The 20236-nt window shown below is 37.2% G+C and overlaps 1 protein-coding gene across 1 annotated transcript in view; it reads left to right on the top strand.

The window, feature by feature from the left end:
* Nucleotides 1-20236, top strand: part of LOC126457597 (cytoplasmic dynein 2 heavy chain 1) — an 808157-nt gene that overhangs the window by 13183 nt on the left and 774738 nt on the right. The window contains exon 2 of the mRNA XM_050094037.1: nt 14464-14593. Within this exon, the coding sequence (XP_049949994.1) occupies nt 14464-14593 (130 nt within the window). The remainder of the gene's footprint in view (nt 1-14463; nt 14594-20236) is intronic.

The raw sequence follows: 20236 nt of genomic DNA, 5'->3' as shown, positions 1-20236 counted from the left end.
GTCAGCTTACTCAGATATAATCGTACCTCCCTATTACATGTTTGCTGCATGGGAACGGCATGTATGAGTCATTACAAATATTTATTTATATGTATAAGCCACTCAAAGAACCTACACACCTTCTACCTTCTCTGCTCTTTGCACCTTCCCCCCCCCCCCCCCTCCCGCCCCTTTAAAGCCTCCCAACATTGCACCTGACAGCCTGGTTCGGCGGGCATGCTTTGCCAGGTAGTGCTGACCCCTTACTCCCCCCTATTACTGTCCCTGTCACACTCCAGACTGCTGCTTGCGTTTGACGCGACACCATTGCATTCTGACCAGAGTGGATGGACGTAACGGTCATGTCATGTGTGCGTGAGGTGTGCTTGCTTGTTTTAATGTATGTGTTTTCTTTTCTAAACAATGTTCTGGCCAAAGCTAAATTTCTTTTCATTGTGCCTGTCTGCAACTAAGTGTGTCAGCTTTATGTTGTGCAGCAAGCCCTCTTTTTGATAATATTATTGATATTCTGACATGGACCTTGCATTGTATGTTGATATATCAAAATAGGTTAATTAGCTCACAAGATTTTGCATAAATGATGAACTGTAATATGTTTTAATTAGTAGTATTTTTTAATTAATAAAGCCCTCATGAAAACTGTGGTCACTAATAGAATCAGCACAGTCAAAATAATAATCTGGATAATAAATTTTACATGTTAGCTCAGTTAACAATGTGAAATATTTATGTAAGTGTCACATATTGTGTAGGTAACAGTATTGAAAATAGACCAAAAATCAGAAAAAAATTGTAATAGATGCAGAAACATAACAAAGGGGGAGATTTCACCTTGCTATGTCACATCACCCCCACATGGGCTATATAGGCAGATATTGCCAAGTAGCTGACTATGTAATCCAGTGGACAGCAACTAGTTACAGACATCTTAAAATGCATTACAAATCAGTTAAAAAATTTTCACGTAACTTCAATGTACAATAATAGATAACAATTTGAAACTGAGAGTGGTCATTGCTCTATGTTATAACAAATACTCAAAATTCTAAGTTACATAATAATCCACAAAATTTCAAAAGTTACGGTAATGAAATGGGCCCACTTTCTAACATTACCAGAGGTTGAAGCAGTTTTTTATATTGCAAATAAATACGAATAAATAAAACAGAAAGTGAGCACATTCAGTAATAAAATTGGATGAATATTATATTCATATGATTTATACTCATTTTTTTGCTGTAAAATTGCACTGTTGGTCATTTTATTGGAAGATGATTTTTGTCCAGAGTGTTGTTTATTTTGTTGAAACAAAATGAAAAATTTGATAATCTTAAGGAGCAAAATCAAACACTTAAGCAAAGCATCACAGAAAAATTAAATGATTTTACAAAAAAAGACAGATACACAAAAGGAATTACTTGATCACTATTTATCCTCATTCATTTCACATTTTTATCTAGCTAGTTGTAATGGTAAAACTTCTAATACCTTTTTTATACACACGAGAACAATTTACATAACACTTTTCCAAACAAAAGGCATTCTCTATGCACAGTATAGATAACAGGTTGATGACAGAATGCAATGTGATCACAGACTGACTAACTGATTCGGTGCGCATTCCATTTTTATATGTAATTATATTTTTCCAGAATGTTCGCGAAGGTTTTTGGTACAATTAGAAATTATCATAATATCTGAGTTTACAAACATTTAATATCCAAGTAAGAACATACATGGTTTTGTGGATACAAAAGTCTGAGAAATAAAACAATAAAAGAAGTTATTTTATTTTGTTATGAAAATAAATTTAACAATTTAAAAATATACCACTTATATAGGTTTGTATATTTTGTGCATTTGCATCAACATAAGTTGTTTATGAAGAAGTTAAGTGTGTTTTTGGAATATAATGATGGCTCTTAGTTTGATGCACAATAAATTTTTGTTTGACATTACATAAATTAAATTTGGAAAGTAGTCAGGTCCAAGCAGCACTGGCTACGAATGATGTGGAGAAAGAAAAATTTTAAAAATCTGATTACGTTTTACATAGAAACATACATTTTGAATCTAGGTTATTGTGAATTTGAAGTCTGTAGAATAGCTAATGTTCATGGCACAACATTGTCATGCAGAAACATACAAAAATGTTATTGCATAATGAAAAAATTAGGAAAGGTATAAAACTTTGTAAATGTCACAGTGTATTGCTTAGTTTTGTGAGGGAAACAGAAATCTGATCTTTATAGCCAAAAATTGGAATAAACATTACTGAAAAGAAGGTGGAAATGCAATCTTCGATTGACTCAGGCACTTGACGTAAATCTTGGTTTGTTACAGTAGTAATGGAAAAAAATGTAAATAGCTCTTTTCACAAAATGCTCTTGGACTTCTATCTGCATCATATCAGGGTAAAACCTTGAGTGTTTGACAATTACCTCCACTGCGTTTGTCAGAACAATTGAATGTTAAAACTGCTGCTGTGGTGGCCTTCTATTGCCCACAGATGGCTTCTGATTGCTCAGTGATTACATAATACTGTTGCAGATGTTGTCAGTATCTGCACTGTTGGCTCAGCTGCTCCCATAGTAGCGTAAACATTGCTTTCATGCACTGCTAAAATTATATAAAGGATTTATAACATTCATTCTGAGTGTGGAAGCAATTATATCCATCATTCAGTCTACTCTGTTTCCAGCTTCTATGCAGAACATCAGTGGCATATTAAAAATTGAGAAGTGGAGCAATCTGCAGTGTCTGAGTACCACCTCACAAACAAGCATAAAATACTGTATGTAGTTAAAGAGGCTGTAGAAATAAAAATGTGCAAGAAGAACTTCAACTGTGACAGCAGATATAATCTTAATGTTGTGTGAAAATGAGCTCTTGATGCAGAGAGGAGGCAGAGATATTAGTAGCAATGTTGTTGTTGTGGTCTTCAGTCCTGAGACCGGTTTGATGCAGCTCTCCATGCTACTCTATCCTGTGCAAGCTTCTTCATCTCCCAGTAACTACTGCAACCTATATCCTTCTGAATCTGTCTAGTGTATTCATCTCTTGGTCTCCTTCTACAATTTTTACCCTCCACGCTGCCCTCCAATACTAAATTGGTGATCCCTTGATGCCTCAGAACATGTCATACCAACCGATCCCTTCTTCTAATCAAGCTGTGCCACAAATTTCTCTTCTCCCCAATCAGATTCAATACCTCCTCATTAGTTATGTGATCTACCCATCTAATCTTCAGCATTCTTCTGTAGCACCACATTTCAAAAGCTTCTGTTCTCTTCTTGTCCAAACTATTTATCGTCCATGTTTCACTTCCATACGTGGCTACACTCCATACAAATACTTTCAGAAACGACTTCCTGGCACTTAAATCTATACTCGATGTTAACAAATTTCTCTTCTTCAGAAACGCTTTCCTTTCCATTGCCAGTCTACATCATATATCCTCTCTACTTCGACCATCATCAGTTATTTTTCTCCCCAAATAGCAAAACTCCTTTACTACTTTAAGTGTCTCATTTCCTAATCTAATTCCCTCAGCATCACCCAACTTAATTCGACTACATTCCATTATCCTCGTTTTGCTTTTGTTGATGTTCATCTTATATCCTCCTTTCAAGACACTATCCATTCCGTTCAGCTGCTCTTCCAAGTCCTTTGCTGTCTCTGACAGAATTACAATGTCATCGGCAAACCTCAAAGTTTTTATTTCTTCTCCATGGATTTTAATACCTACTCCAAATTTTTCTTTCATTTCCTTTACTGCTTGCTCAATATACAGATTGAATAACATCGGGGACAGGCTACAACCCTGTCTCACTCCCTTCGCAACCGCTGCTTCCCTTTCATGTCCCTCGACTCTTATAACTGCCATCTGGTTTCTGTACAAATTGTAAATAGCCCTTCGCTCCCTGTATTTTACCCCTGCCACCTTCATAATTTGAAAGAGAGTATTCTAGTCAACATTGTCAAAAGCTTTCTCTAAGTCTACAAATGCTAGAAAAGTATGTTTGCCTTTCCTTAATCTAGCTTCTAAGACAAGTCATAGGATCAGTATTGGCTCACGTGTTCCAATATTTCTACGGAATCCAAACTGCTCTTCCCCGAGGTCGGCTTCTACTAGTTTTTCCATTCGTCATTTGTAGCAATATGTACTCTAATACAGGAGCAGTGGCACCACCAGTGCAGACATTGACACCATCTGCAACAGCATTACGCAATTACTGACCAAACAGAAGCTGTCTATGGGCTATGGGCTATACAAGGCCATCACAGCATCAGTTTTGACAGTCAGTTGTTTCTGAAAAAGATGATGGAGGTAATTGTCCAAGGTTTGAGGTATTATCCATAATTGACATGGCAAGAAGTCCAGTAATGTTTTATACAACAGTGCGATTTTGAAAGACTTCATTCTCAGTTCTTTCCATATTGAACTCACAGTGCACCCCTTGTGGATCATTACACCTTTTCCACCACTGTTTTCCACAAACTTTGGTAGCTGTTTTACTGTAGCAATTTCATATTTATTTCACATACATAATACTTCATCAGTTAATTCTGTCTCTTATTCAATTAAATTCTTTTCATTTACAAACCAGTTAACTGAAGTGCAGCTGTAGAACGAACTACTACAAAGACATGGGTTCTAACAATTATATAAACATCACTGTGCCACATAACACCTTTTATCACTCAGGTGTTTCAAACCTTTCATCACTACTTTACACCTCATTACTTTCTTATCATCATTTCATTGCCATATACTACTTGATTACATAATACGTTGTTGTTCCTTGTACCTCCTTATTATTTCATTACCTCTTTGTTACCTCATAAATTAAATATCAAAATACTGCTTTGCACATTCACAAAAATGACTCTACTGAATGACACTCAACAACAACAAACAATGTTACTAACAGAACTTTACCTTCCTATTGTAATAGACAGGACAATAAGTAATTCATGATTTAATTCCTTCTAACCAACATATTTCTTACTTCTCAAGCCTGAAAAGCTACTTAATGACAAATTTTGTTCTCATTTAACTTAAGTATAGGCAACATTACTTTCTGTTAATTCAACACTCTATACCTTGGCCAGAAGGGCTATAAAATGGCACACTTTTACTGAAAAGATAACCTCTTGTAAATTAATAACTAATTTTTTCTTTAAACTGAAAAAAAAAATACTTTGTCAGTTTTACATATTTGCACAAATACCACTGAATTAAATATTTTAAAGATCTTTTCTTCCTGCTGCTGTAAAAATTTATACCAAGTACCATACTCACAGTTTTTCAATATTAGTATCATTTTGTTTTCTTCTGTCAAATTTTTACATAAATTTTTGGTGAAATATATTTGTTGTTTTGTTAAGTTTAATCATTGCTACACTCAAAACCAAACAAGATGTTTTTCACAAAATTTATCAGATATGGCTTCTGCTCTTATGTATGACAGCATAGTGGGAATTAAGTTACTCATGAAAATTTTCATTTACCTACTTATTGAGGATACTAGGAGATGATAATTTTTCTCTACAGTCTGTGGATAGTTTAGTTAGAGGAGAAAAGTGATCTATGAAGAAAAGAATAGAATTACCCAGCTGGGGAGGTATTACACACCATGTTATAAATTGACTTAACTTCAGTGAACCTTCTATGTGCTTATGGGTTCACAGATAGATCATCCCTCTGTGCATCCTTCCCCCCCCCCCCCTCCCCCCCCCTCCCCCCCCCCTCCCCCCCGTAGTTTTGCAGCATTGGTAGAAAATCTACATTTGCTTTTCACAGCATTCTCAAAAATTGCACTCCACTCAACAAAATCTCTCAACATACCACATTTTACAAATACAGGCCCCTTAAACATTACAGGCACACTAAGAGTGACTTTCTGTACATCTATATTGAAAATTAATATCTCCAAACCATTTACTTAACTTTCAGTTTTGAAAATTCTACCCACATATAACACTGAACATTGACCAACAGTTTTGTTTACTGTAGCAACCCACCACTTTCCCCGCTGCACTCTTTTCATTACAAACTTATTTGCTAATGTTAACTAATTCGTTGTAACTTATTTTATTGTCAGTCACACAGACTCTGCCAACCACTTCAACTTGCCAACCTGTCAAAACCTCATCAACTTTGTCCACCACTGGATCACCACTAATACACAGATTCTGTCTCCAAGTACCTAGTGAATATCCCAAATGTTCCCCAATTTCATCAGCTTTCTTCCCTGCACAATATTGCTTTGAATCTAGTTTAGTATCAATAATATGTAAAATAAAGGAAAGGCAACAACCTACCTGTAGTGAACTGTTGCAGGGAGCACACAGACATGTACCAGGAAACAGTATCCACACTGGCTTTCGAGCTCTTGCTTCTTTCTTTGAGCAAATGTATACACATACAACCTTACAGACAGCCAAACGCATGCTCAGGAGTAGCCACAGGGACACTGATTATTGATACTTGATTATTGAAATCAGTTGCCTGAGCTGATGGAGATGAGGAGGAGATAATGGGAAAGAGGCAGGTATGTGGACCGATGACTGTGGCTGCACAATAAGGTGAAAGGAATACAGTGGACAGAACAGAAAGAGGTAGAGATGTGGGGAGAGGGAAGGGGAAAAAGGAGATGAAAAGATGGAAAGGGAGGGAAGAGAGAATGGAGAGGGGTAAAAAAAAGGGAGGAGAGAGATAGAGAGGGGTTGGAGGGTGGGAGGAGGGACAGGGAGGGGACAACGGGAGAGGGAAAGAGAGCAGGTAAGAAGGCGGGGGGAACGAAGAGGGGAGAGAGAGAGAGAGAGAATGCCCACTTGGGAGAGGGGGGGAGGGTTGCGGGAAAGCAGTGCTTGTCCTGTATGGAGAAGGAGTGGTGTGGACAGAAGGAAGAGGGGAAAAGGTAAGGTGAGACAGTGGGAAGAGGTTAGCAATGGCTTGCACCAGGGGGATTGTGAGAGCATGGTATATGCTGGAGAAACAGTTCCCAAATGCAAAGTTCAGAGAAACTTATGCTGTAAGGGAGGATCCAGATGGCCTGCATAGGGGAGCAGTAGTAGAAGTTATTCCTGTTGTGTTGTGCAGCATGTCTGGCAATTGGATGGCCAAGTTTGCAGTTTGCTACAGTTTGGCAGTGGGCATTCATGCAAGTAGACAGTTGATTACTTGTCATTCACACACAGAATGCTGTACAACTGTGTTTTTCAATCTGTGGGTCGTGACCCCCAGTGGAGTAACATAGTTGTGCTTGGGGAGTCGTGTTTGCAGAAGGAAACATGTTTTGTGACGACCATGTGCTATGGAAGGAATGTGACAAGGTTTCATGACAACACATCGTGAACTTGCTAACATTCAGATGAGGCACTTATTTCTAGTAATGAATATGAAATAGTTTAAACTTGTTGAACGCTCCGAATATTTAAAAACTTGTAGCGGTGAGAAGTGATACGATGTCTATCGAACTCTTCTGACATCTGCAGTAAGGAACTAGGGCGGTAAGTGTCACAAAGTCCTCAGTATACTGCACTCACAAGTTCACCGTAGAGAGATTTGTGGGGAGAGGGAAGGACAACATTAACTTCCAGGTGGAACCGTGGTGTGGGAGCAGTGTTTTGTGCAGTGCTGTGAACTTTGTGCCAGTCATCTGCTGTAGTAAAAATATCACTGGGTACTAGAACAATTCATGAAAGTTCATTCAAAGATGCTCACTTTAGATGTGATATAAAATGGCTGCAACAAAACACACACACACGCGTGCATGCGCGCGCGTGCCACACACACACACACACACACACACACACACACACACACACACAAACACACACACACACACACACACATACGAAAGACTTCATACGATGGTTACTAGAATGCATTTCAGTAAATGTGCTTCGCACCAAATGATAGATTGTTAGGATTGGCAGCAGGGAGAGAAGGCACAGAGTACAGCAATTTCTACCAAGCTGATGTAGGACGCTTGAGCTCACTCAGATTGTAATTGACACACTGGGTCTTCACGCTGTTTTCATTTTCACAGCTCTGTAGCATGATTGAGATTCACACAAAATCATCATCACTTGTTGTCTGGTGCATTTCTTTTACGTTATTAATTATGATTGCCGTGAAGTGAATCAATTATTTTAGTAGTGTTTTGTGCTCCGCTATAGGTAGGCTGTAGCATGTATAGTAACACATCACATATTTAGATGAGTGCTCAATTTATGTCACAAGGCAGGTACAACAGAGGTACATCTGCACTGCTTGAAGCCATTAATCAAACTGTCTTTCATAGATCCCATGCACATGTCTAACAATCAATCAACTGCTAGCGATACTGTTTATTGTTGTGGAGTTTCCACAAGTGCATTGCAAAAGAGTTGAAAAATATCTTCTAAAAACTAGTACAATAATTTGTTATAAATTCTCTCACAATTAATCAAAAATAAATGTTACATTTTTTAAAAACTGGATTAAAGTGTATGAAACAACCATCCCAATGCACGTCTGAATTCTAGGGGTTCCATAATTTAAGTAGATAGACCCAAGAAAAGTGAAATTAGTTTTTTTATTAAAATTACATAATTTGTTGTTTAACAGTAATTCTCAATTGAACTGAACATCAATTATTATATAATAAATACACTGTGAAAACTATTTTCTGGAACTGGTCACAAGATCCAATAAATGCCTTTGAGAAAGTTGAAAAATTATTTACTTCTTTACAAATTGACTATACCATGGGACCTTGCTTAATGAGAATAATGTGCTTTTGAGTCTTACCTACAATGCGAAACGCTCATCATCCAAAACATATTTTTCTGTTGGAATACACATAAAAATAGGATAATGCATTCCATTCCAAAAAAGAAAAAAACACTAAAACAATTAATAAAATACCATATAATATAATGTGTAATACTGTACATACTTTTTTACAAAAAGGACATAATTTTTTGCCAACAGTTCAAAGTGAGTGCTAAGTGTGCAAGACAGCTGGTGAACGAAACACATCTCTATGCGTTGGTTAATGGGCAGCTTTGTTCAATTTATGTTTGTTAACGATGACAGATCTAAAATGGAAATCATACGTATATATTTCAAGACCATTAATTAACATGGGTCTTGAAAGCTGAGAGAGCTTGCAACATCGTCACAGAAAATTTAACCATCGTCAAGCAGACCAGGGAAGAGATACAGGAGGCAACAGTTGCAGCATGAAGATTGTTGCCAACAGTACAGCTGAATACTGTGTTGTTAGTACCTTTGTCATTTGTTGGAGATTCTAACGTACAGAGCAGAAGGTCATAGAACAGGAAGTAACTTATTGTGCAATTATAGCAGCTGAAGAGGTCTGTCTAGGTCAGAAGGTGGTTTTTAAGACGGTTACCAAAGGCACTGAACAGACTCGTTGTGTGAAACATTGTTCATTAAGCATTGTGTCTTTATTTGCTTGTTATGCGAAATGCCCTGTATAGATGGTGCTTGTTAAACAAAGTTTGACTGTGCTCATTGTAATAATAATACTGATGTAAACATTATACTATTAATTCTTCAGCATTTTCTGTTATCTAATTTTCATTTATTTCTTGCGAAGCATAAGACATACCATGAAGAGTAAAGTCATTAACAGTAATGGTACAGTTCATTGATTATTCGCAAGTGCACAGCACTTTATTGGCACAACTGTAATTTGATGATTAATGCCTCTCATTCATATTGTTTAAAATAATACTTTACACTTATCAGGATTTTATTGTTTTTAACAGTTTTTATACATAGGGTGACAGTGACATCTGTCATAGATGCCACGGAGCCAGATACATTACTATACAAACACAACAATTTCATTGAGAAGGCTGTGGCTGTTTATTTATCAAATCATGATTTTATTTTTGAAATAACCAAATCACTTACTAATTACAGCCTTCTTCTTAGTTTTTTATATTCACCATTGAAGTGAACACTAATTCACATAGACAGGCAAATAGTACTAATAATTTCAAAGCTTCCCTTGCCAGCTGTGGATATTCTTCTTTTATCTTCATCAGGAAGAGGTCAATCTTTTGTGAATTAAATTCCACTTTAAGCATGACATCAGCAGCAAATTGTATGTGTTTCTTTCATCCTCATGTTCAGATCAACTGGTTGTACTGACATGTCCAAAAAGAGATTTAGTATCCATTTCCATTGTCAGCTTCAGAGTTCAGTTTTGGAAAGTAACTTAATAGTTTGTCTTTCAGATTATGCAAGGAAAGTGAAAACTTACTATCACTGACTGGTCCACTGCAATTTCTCCAACAATCTTCTGAACACAAAGGGAAGACTCAAATATCATCTTTTGTAAAGACGTTCACCTCAAACGAAGTTTTGCAAAGAATCCTTCAGTTTTATCCTTGGTCATTATATTACTTTCTTCTCTCACATGGAGGCACTTGTTTAATATATTTAGGTGGTTAAAAAAATCAGCAAGGAAAGCTAATTTTAATAGCTGAACATAACCAGAAAAAAATTTGCGTATCCAGGTGTATAACCTTATAAGCACATTAACAATTCAGCTTTTAGTTCCAGGACTCATGTCAATACTTCTCCTCTAGAAAAGCACCTAATTTTCTGTGTGATAAAGGATATTTTGATGGAGTGAACCCATGTCTTCACAAATGATTCTAAACAATGGAGATTTCAATGCCAATTGAGTTCACAACTTTTATTGCCTCTTTAAACACAGCATTTAAATCAGAAGGTAAAGCTGTGACTGCCTCATAAAATCAAATGAATTTGTAATATTATTTTTAATCTACAAATAACAATAGTATTTTATTACCTGAATCATAATAGTTTGCTGCTGATTAAGAGTTTTCAGTTTCGTTTCGAGTAAGTCCAATGACTTATCAGCTTCCTTTTAAGTTGAGAGGTGACACATAAGTTTTGATGGTTTCATACTCTCACGTAACAGTATGTAACTGCAAATTACATATGAAGGTTAATTATTCATGACAGCAAAACCATACTTCAACTAAATGTCATCATAAAGTCCTTTTTTTTCAATTATGATTTGATTCCACTCCTGCCACTTATACCAGATGTGGAGAAATGTGCAGATCTTTTGATAAACTTCTTCATTTTATGCTCACTCAGATTGATGGGCAAAGTCACAATAATTATGTCTGTACTTGCTGGTGCAAACGGACAGCTGATTGAGGAGAGCAAAAACGCACACCTGTGCAACCGCTGACCCCTTCTTTGTCCCCACGCTTCCACCGCAACGAAGAATATATAATTCCCCGTGCCCACTGTGAGTACCTTGCGCAGTGTGCTTGATTTCTTGATCAGTATAGTATCAGTAGAAAGAAAATTAAACACATTGCCTTTGAAATTGCTGGCATAGTTTTATTGCCAGAATTTTTTTACCTGTGTGTTCAAAAAGATCTAAAAACAATGCTGTGCAGTGATTGCAGCATAGTAACAAGGTTGTTTTTACGCATAGCCCTGACTTTTATTGGGTAGGAAATGCCTGTAACTGGAGTGTGGTAGGAGATGGTGGGTGAGTATGGACAGGTCTTGCACCTGAGCCAACCCTGAGGAATGACCCATGGGGTGCAGGTTCGAAAGTAGGAATGGAATAGGGGTGGACAAGGCTATGGTGTAGGTTGGGTGGTTGGTGGAACACTCCTTTCAGTGATGTGGGTAAGATTGTGGGTAGGATACTGCTCAACTCAGAGCTTGAAGAGAGGTAGCAAAGCCCTGGTGGAAGATGTGGTTGAGCATTTCAAGGCCAAGGCGATGCTAGGTGATCACAGGAGCACTAGTTGGTAGCTGGTTAACAGGTTTATTTATGTCTCCTCCCTTTTTGTCACTTCATCTGCACCTCCCTCTCCTGTTTTCTCCCTCCCTCTCCATCCCTCTCCATCATCCTTATATATTTTTGCTCTACTTCTGTGTTTCGTTCATCTTATTGCGTGATTGCAGTGTCATCTGACCAAAGACCTGTCTCTTTCCCACTATCCCCTCATTGTGTCTGAAGGTGCCAGGTGGATTTGGGGTGCAGGAGGACGCCTTACAGCACCAGTCAAAAGGCCAGTGACAGCTAACTATGGCCACAAGTGCAATGTCAAGACTCATGCCGCCAGTGCTGTCTGGAAGGTGGCAGGCAGCTGACTTAAAGGCAGTGATCCACTGCCCCATGTTGATGGCCGGCAAATTGCTTCCCATGGCCCATGCTGGCCCAATGTGCTGACAGCTCCAGATCCTAAGGTTTAAGAGTGGATTGCCACATCACAGAATTGAATTTTGATTCATGAACAGTATTCCACATGTTGCACCAAGCCTTCCAGCCACATGATAGTAGAGTTTCAATACTAACACAAGTGTCTTTAGAATAAAATGACTAGGTATTTATATGTTTTGGGGCTGCACTTGCTTGAGCTTCGTTACCCCTTGCTAAAAATTTCAACAGCTGCCAACATGAAAAAGTTCTACTTCTTCTGCTTAGGTACTTGCCGTGTCGACTGTTTCTACATGTTGCCAGTCTGGCTCACCTCCCAACATTGCCACAGCTGTGTTGTGTTTTGTAATGCATAACACTCATGCTTACCTGTGGCTGGCATTGCTGCTATTTACTTCCTACTCTGCATGTTTCTGACCAAATGTGATTAGTGCACTCCATGTCATTCTCTACCACTTCCCCACCTCCATCAGCTAAGGCATCTGCTTTCAGCAATAGAGTATCAGTAATTGGTCTCATCATGGCCATGGGAGTATGTGTCTGGGTGTCTGTCTAATTGTGTGCGCTTTGTACTTATGTTAGAAAAAGAGAAAGAGTGCAAAAGCTAATATGAATGCCGTTTCCTGTTATATGTCTCTGTGCTCCACGGATCACTCTGCTGTAGGATGGTGCTTGCCTTTTCTTTATTTTGTGTATTGCCCCCATCCAGCAATTTCCTTTGTTGTTAATATCTACATTACTTAGATTACTGTTAATTTGGTCCATTTTTGAACTAAAATTCTTAAGTTCACTTTTAAGGTTACATTTAAATATTGTAACTTTTGCCTAGTTCTACTGCCATTTTGAATAACTAATTTTCTCAGCCACAGCACAGAATTTTCTTGCACTCTGGCCTCAGATGCACTGTCTTGTCATTTTCTTCTGCCATCAATAACCATTGTTTGCTCATGGTATTCATATCTCTGCTCTAAGCTGATTTGTTTACTACTGGGCTCTGCTCTGATAATGTGTTCCTCCGTGGCTGCTGCACAAAGTGGCATCAATCACCCTGTCCCTGATTGGCTGAATTCCTCTCTACATGGTGTCATTATTATCTGTTGATGCAATTCATAATTAACTTTATCCTTAATGTTTTGTGCACTCTTCTAAACACAGTTTTGCTTCACTTATAGCACACAAGATATTTTTGCTGTTCATTGTCACTGTTCATATGCTTCAAATTTCAGGTAATCTTAACAATATTGTGAATAAATAGTTCACTGCTGTGTTACATTTTAATAAGTTCCTGTGTCCTAACGCTGTGCAAAACAGGAAGGTGTACTTATACGGTGGCACCACATGGATCATACCTACCTACTATTTCTGCTTACTCCTCTGTGTCTTATCCGTGGAAGATCAGTTAGATGCTGAAAGTCAGTTTTATGGAAAAGTGATCACTAGTGTACGCAACACAACTTTAAATATTAGCTTGATTTTCACATTTATTGTCACTGTTGACACTACAATGACCGGTTTCAGATCTCACATAGAAGACCATCACAAGTACATGGTTTCCTGACACTACCAAACAATATGACAGTGGCAAAACACTTAACATGTACTTTAAATAGCTTCACAAAACTGTCATTAGTTGTTACATACAGGAGTACATTACACATCTTGATAAAATAGCACAAATAACAAGTTTGAAGACTGAAGTTATTCACAGAACAATTAAAAGGTGTTTTGAAAGATAATATGAGTTGCTACATATGGCTTCTAGTGGCAGACTTTGCTACATGATGTTATATATATGAATTCTGGATGCAGACTTTCAAGTGCACTTTTTTCAAAGAAGTGTTAGCACAGATTCTATAATGTATATGTTGCTTGTGAATTTTCGGACCACAGACTTTTTACAGGCTAGTTGCAAACATATGTTACAAAGACGTATCTTGATTTTGAAAACTACATAATCAATGGAAAACAGTTAGATTGAATTTTGCTATTCCGAATGGACTATACACAAAGCCAGAAATATGGTTTTCTGGATTAAGAAATTAGAAAAGTTTGTAGAACCGTCTTATGTATGTGCATTGGGAATATCTTACTTAAGAGCATGGTTACCATTTTAGAAAATATCTGAAACTCTTAATCAATTAGTGAAGTGCACCATCTGAATTATTTCTTCAACCATCTGCAAAGCACTTTGTAATCTGATGGTATTTTTAATTTTCAGGCAGGAAACTCCAGTAATCAAATAGACAGTAGCTTACAAGACTTGATAACAAAGCTGCAGGATAGGCTAAAATGCACACTTCAGAAAATTGGTAAATCTGTTGAAAATGATGCTGTGGACAATGTGGAATGTAAGTGTTATATTTATAGTTGTAAAATTTTTCTGTTATTTTAATTTAAGGAAATTGTGATTATTCTTGCTTGTGGAAGACAAAGCACAGAGTTCAGTAAAATTCTATTTTGCAGGATAATGCAAAATGTTTCAAATATAATAAATACACTACAGTACAGTTGGAGCTCACTACACTAATAAGCATCCATATGTGCAAACAGAGAAGATGCAGATGTACAAACCAACATACTACATACTGCTTTGGGGCAGCGTGACTGAGGCAAAATGAGTTTTTATATGGCAGATAAAGGCTGTTGGATGTGTAGCAGTTATTTCAAAGAGAGTGTATTTTGTAGGCCACTTTTCAAGAAACTAAGTATCGTGACAGTCCCATCAATATTTATACTTAGTTGCCTAGTTTACAGAAAAGAAAAATGAGAGCTACAGATTAAGGCAATCATTTCATTGTCACAATACATATCACAAAGAAAATATTGACCAACCTTTTACAAGACTAAACAATACTGACAACATTATACATACCTTAGAGTAAAACAGTTCAATGCACTGCTACCAGAAGCGTGCACCATCTTAGAAGTCTTTCTATGCCATAGAGGTTCTTTTTGATTGTACAGAAGAAGATCTAAAATTTTAACTTATACTCATTGTGTGTTTGTATGCAAATCTACATGTTTTAACTGTTTTCTTTATTATTATATGTACTGTTATGTACTAATTAGTTTGTACACACTATTAATATCAATAGCATGTAGAATGCTTGAAGATGAAGTAAACAAACAGTGACTTTGTGACAGTTTGGTCATAATTTGTTACTCCAACAATGCGCATGCTTACTTGTACAGCAGTGTAAGACTGTCAGTTTCAGTGAATAATAGAGATAATTAGGACAGTTAGGTCTTTACAGCACCTGTTTGCTGGAATTTGGAAATTTCAAGCATGCTGTATAGTAAATTTCCTTGTTTTCACCTCCCATCCTCATAGATAAAAAGTTAACCTCAATGTTAACAAGATTAATATAGGTGGAACAAAATGAAGAGACAAATCTTGTTCAGAAAAAACATAAAATTTTGTTAGATATTCATCATGGACATCTTTTGCTGCATAAAAAATCTTGTCTTATGTATAAATATCAGCCATAGATAACCTTTACATTCTTTGCAAAACTAATTAACTATTGACTTTGTGCAGACTGTGTAGCACTGTGGTGTCTATGAATGCTGAATTCCTTACCGATAATGTTCCAGGTGGTTGTAGCAGTACCTTCGCTCACTTAAATCCTTTCATGATGGTGATATATTTCCATGTTCACTGTCATCCATATAGTTTATTTGCATCAAATTTCCCCATATTTGTAGCATCAAGATGTCTGAATTTTTGAAAAGTGGACTTTGGAGCGAGTAGATTACAATCTGTGATTTATTCTTTAGCAATTCATCCTTCATATAAACTCTTCCACTGAGTAGTAACATCTTTACAATAAAGCATCATGTCTGTTGTTTTTCAGTGAACCCTATTTCGTATACAAGTTAGTATTGCCTTATAGTTCAAAGTAAATGATTACTTTCATATGTTGTGAAATCTGTGACATATGTTTTTGAATAATCAATAAGAAGAATTTTTGACTCTTTTCTTGTGGGCTCTTTTCTTGTGTTGTATGAGCAGTTAGACTAGATTTCTGTAATTGATTTCATGGCCTGTATATAAAGATTATGGTTTCATTAATCTGTAGGAGAGGGTGAATGTTAAAAGTTACAGGTTACTAAATAATTCCTAATGTGATGCCCTTTCATCCATGTATACATGTTCCTATTAACTACTTTCAGCTGCTTCATTAAGTTCAATATTTTAATTAAGTCTCTGGAGGGGAGGGTGAACAAAGAAGATGCCTTCAAAATACAAAAATACAAAATATATACGATGATTTTAGCTTGCGCCATACCAGTACTGGAGTAAAAATATTTATCATAATCTACACAGAATTCACTAAATGCATTATGTAATTATACACACATTAAAAACAGTCTTGCATCAACCCGGTTTCCAGAACTCTTGAAGATAGATGTTGACTGTGGATATTGTATCACAGACATAATCCCTTTGACTGTTAAGAGATCTCACCAAACGCCCCCCCCCCCTCCCCCCCTCCCAATGATGTAAACAACCATGCAGGAGCCTATTAGGCAGAGGGGGTTCGACAGCTGATCAGTTCCAGTCATTCCACCAGGAAGGAGGTACACGGCTCCTGTTGTCTGTAGTTCAACCATGCCTAGACGGTCAATATCATGGTTCAATCACATCCGCATTGTTACTTGTTCAACCATGCCTAGACGGTCAATATCATGGTTCAATCACATCTGCATTGTTACCATTGTGCCAGGAAGGGCTCTCAACAAGGGAAGTGTCCAGGCATCTCTGGGTGAACCAAAGTGATGTTCAGACATAGAGGAGTTACAGAGAGACAGCAACTTTTGATGACATGGCTCACTAACTTTGTCCAAGGGCTACTACTGAAGTGGATTACCACTACCCACAGATTATGGCTCAGAGGAACCCTGACAGCGATACCACCATGTTGAATAATGCTTTTCGTGCAGCCATAGGATGTCATGTTACGATTCAAACTATGCGCAATAGGCTGCATGATGCGCAACTTCACTTCCGACGTCCATGGCGAGGTCCATCTTTGCAACCAAGACACCATGCAGCACAGTATGGATGGGCCCAAAAACGTGCTGAATGGACCACTCAGGATTGGCATCATGTTCTCTTCACCAGTGAGTGTCGCATATGCCTGCAAGCAGACAGTCATCGGAGGTATGTTTGAAGGCAACCCGTTTAGGCTGAATGCCTTAGACACACTGTCCAGTGTGGAGGTTCCCTTCTGTTTTAGTTAACACCCAGTTGTTACATCATCCGAAACTTGAACAGGATTTTTTTATTGCCACTGATGCTTCTGAAACAGGCCTAGGCGCTATGCTTTTCCAAATGGATGATCCAGAAGATATGAATACCATCAAGATTATAGGATAAGAAAAAGTTAAATAAGAAATGATAGTATTTATATACTGGACCATACAGAATAATACAAATTCCCCATGAAGGAAGTTATGTACTTGTTGACTGATTCTGATGTGATAAAAGATTTATCCCACCACACAGATATAAAGAAATATTATCAGTGAGAAGATATGTACCATTTATGAAGAGAAAATAAAGGAAAAGAGAATGAGAAGAGTATTTACTAACAGGACACCGATATTAGACTTGAGCCACAGGATGAGCTACAAGATGTATTATTTTGTTCATTATTTTATATACGGTTAAGAAGATTATTTTATTCGATTATTATTAAATATAATGTATGTGTTAAGGCAAACACACCACAATAATATAATTTAAGAAGATTAAAAGGCAAAGTTCACAGAAAAGATAATTTCTGGAAAGAGAAAGAAGCAGTTAATAGATTGAAGAACAAGAGAAAGCAAGATTAACTGACTTCAAGATAGTTAAGTTAAAAAAAAATAAAAAATAAAAATAAAAAAAAATGTTACCCTAGAGGCATAAGTATTTTATGTTATATGTATTAATGGTAGAAAGTATATTTCATGTATTTGTAATGGGCATGACCAAATCTAAAGGAAATATGAGAAAGGAATGAAAAGGAAGCTGATGTAACTGCCTAATTGATGTTATATCTGGAAAACATAATAAGAAGAAAATCATGTGTTGAAGACAATGAAAGCATGATACAAAACATACAAAAATAATTATTTGAATTTCATGATAAACTGATAACCATTATGGTAAGGGAAATGAATACAAATCTCATGAAGGTATGGTGGTAAAAAATGGAAATGAACGTTTGGCGTCATTGGCTGGGAGGCCCCTTCGGGGCAGGTCGGGCTGCCTTGGTGCAGGTCTTATTACATTCAATGCCACATTGGGTGACCTGCCCACCGGATGGGGATGACATGATGAAGAAAGCACAACACCCAGTCCCTGAGCGGAGAAAATTGACGACCCAGCCGGGAATTGAACCCGGCCCCGTAGGACGGCAATCCGTCACACTGACCACTCAGCTATCAGAGCGGACAGGGTTTGATGGTAAGAATATGGAAAGACTACTGTCTAATATAAACTGAGGGCAATTATGTGATAGAACAAACTTCAATATTGAATGACAGTGTATACGATGGAAAAAAAAATGCACCAAAACAAGCAGAGGAGAACAATACACACAGAATTTATGATGAAGATGCAAATCTCCACAATAAGGAGAAAATGCACAAGCATATCCATAGCATGCTTTTTGTAAGAATAAACTGGCACTTGGCTGTTTTTGAATGAAACCTTCTAAACACAGCAGTAGAAATTCTGGTCATGTGTAAAGGCTGTTAGTGACACCAAAGTTAATGTCCAATCCATAGCTAATTAGACGGGAACTGAAATCCAGGACAACAAACCAAAAGCTGAAATAGATAGATGCAGTATTTCTTGATTACCAAAAAGCATTTGACTCAGTACCACACCTATGCTAATTTTCAAAAGTGTGTTCGTATGGAGTATCAATTGAAATTTGTGACTGGAATGAGGACTTTGAGGACACAGAATTTTATCTTTGATGGAGAGTCATAGGTGTAGAAGTAACTTCAGGGGTGCCCCAGGGCAGTATGTTGTGCCCTTGCTGTTCATGTTAGATATTAATGACATTGCAGACAAAATTAATAGTAAAATCAGCTTTTTTGCAGATGATTCAATTATCTATAATAAAGTGCTATCTGAAAGAAGCTGCATAAATATTCAGTCAGGTTTTGATAAGATTTCAAAGTGATGCAAAGATTGGCAACTTGTTTTAAGTATTCAAAAATGTAAAATGTGCCCTTCACAAAATGAAAAATGTGGTACGCTATGACTATAATATTTGTTGATTCATACAAATATCTGAGTGTAACAGTTTGTAGGGATATGAAATGGGATGATCACATAGTCTCAGTTGTGGGTAAAGCAGGTGGTAGACTTTGGTTTATTGGTAGCATCACGTGTGCGACTGGTTGTAGAAGTATGTGGGACCTGTACCAAGTAGCACTATCAGGGGCATTGAACATACACAGAGAGGGGCAGCACGAATGCTCACAAGTTTGCTTGATCCATGGGAGAGAGTCACAGAGATACTGAAGGAACTGAACTGGCAGACTCTTGAAGATAGACATAGACTATCCCGAGAAACCCTATTGACAAAGTTTCAAGAACTGGCTTTAAATTATGACTCTAGGAATATCTTACAACCTCCTACATATTGCTTACTTAGGGATTGTGAGGATAAGATTAGAATACCTACTTCGTACACAGAGTCATTCAAACAGTTATTTATCCCACACTCCTTACTTGAAAGGAATGGGAAGAAACACCAATAGCTGATACAATTTTGGACGTACTCTCTGCCATGCACTTCACGGCAGTTTGCAGAGTACAGATGTAGATGTAGAAAGAGTCAGCAGTGAGCATTCACTTACTTCAGCAAAAGTTTTTCTTGTTCCAATTTTGTGATGACTTGATGGTTACAGTTATGTCAAAAATAGAAGAAATCAACATTAAATTGCAGCAAGTGGGTGAACCGCTTTCATAGAAAATGAAAATAAAC

The sequence above is a fragment of the Schistocerca serialis genome, chromosome 2 (genome assembly GCF_023864345.2).
Source record: "Schistocerca serialis cubense isolate TAMUIC-IGC-003099 chromosome 2, iqSchSeri2.2, whole genome shotgun sequence".
Classification (NCBI taxonomy): domain Eukaryota; kingdom Metazoa; phylum Arthropoda; class Insecta; order Orthoptera; family Acrididae; genus Schistocerca; species Schistocerca serialis.
The sequence above is the reverse complement of the archived record's forward strand: the minus strand, read 5'-3'. Positions and strand labels throughout refer to the sequence as shown.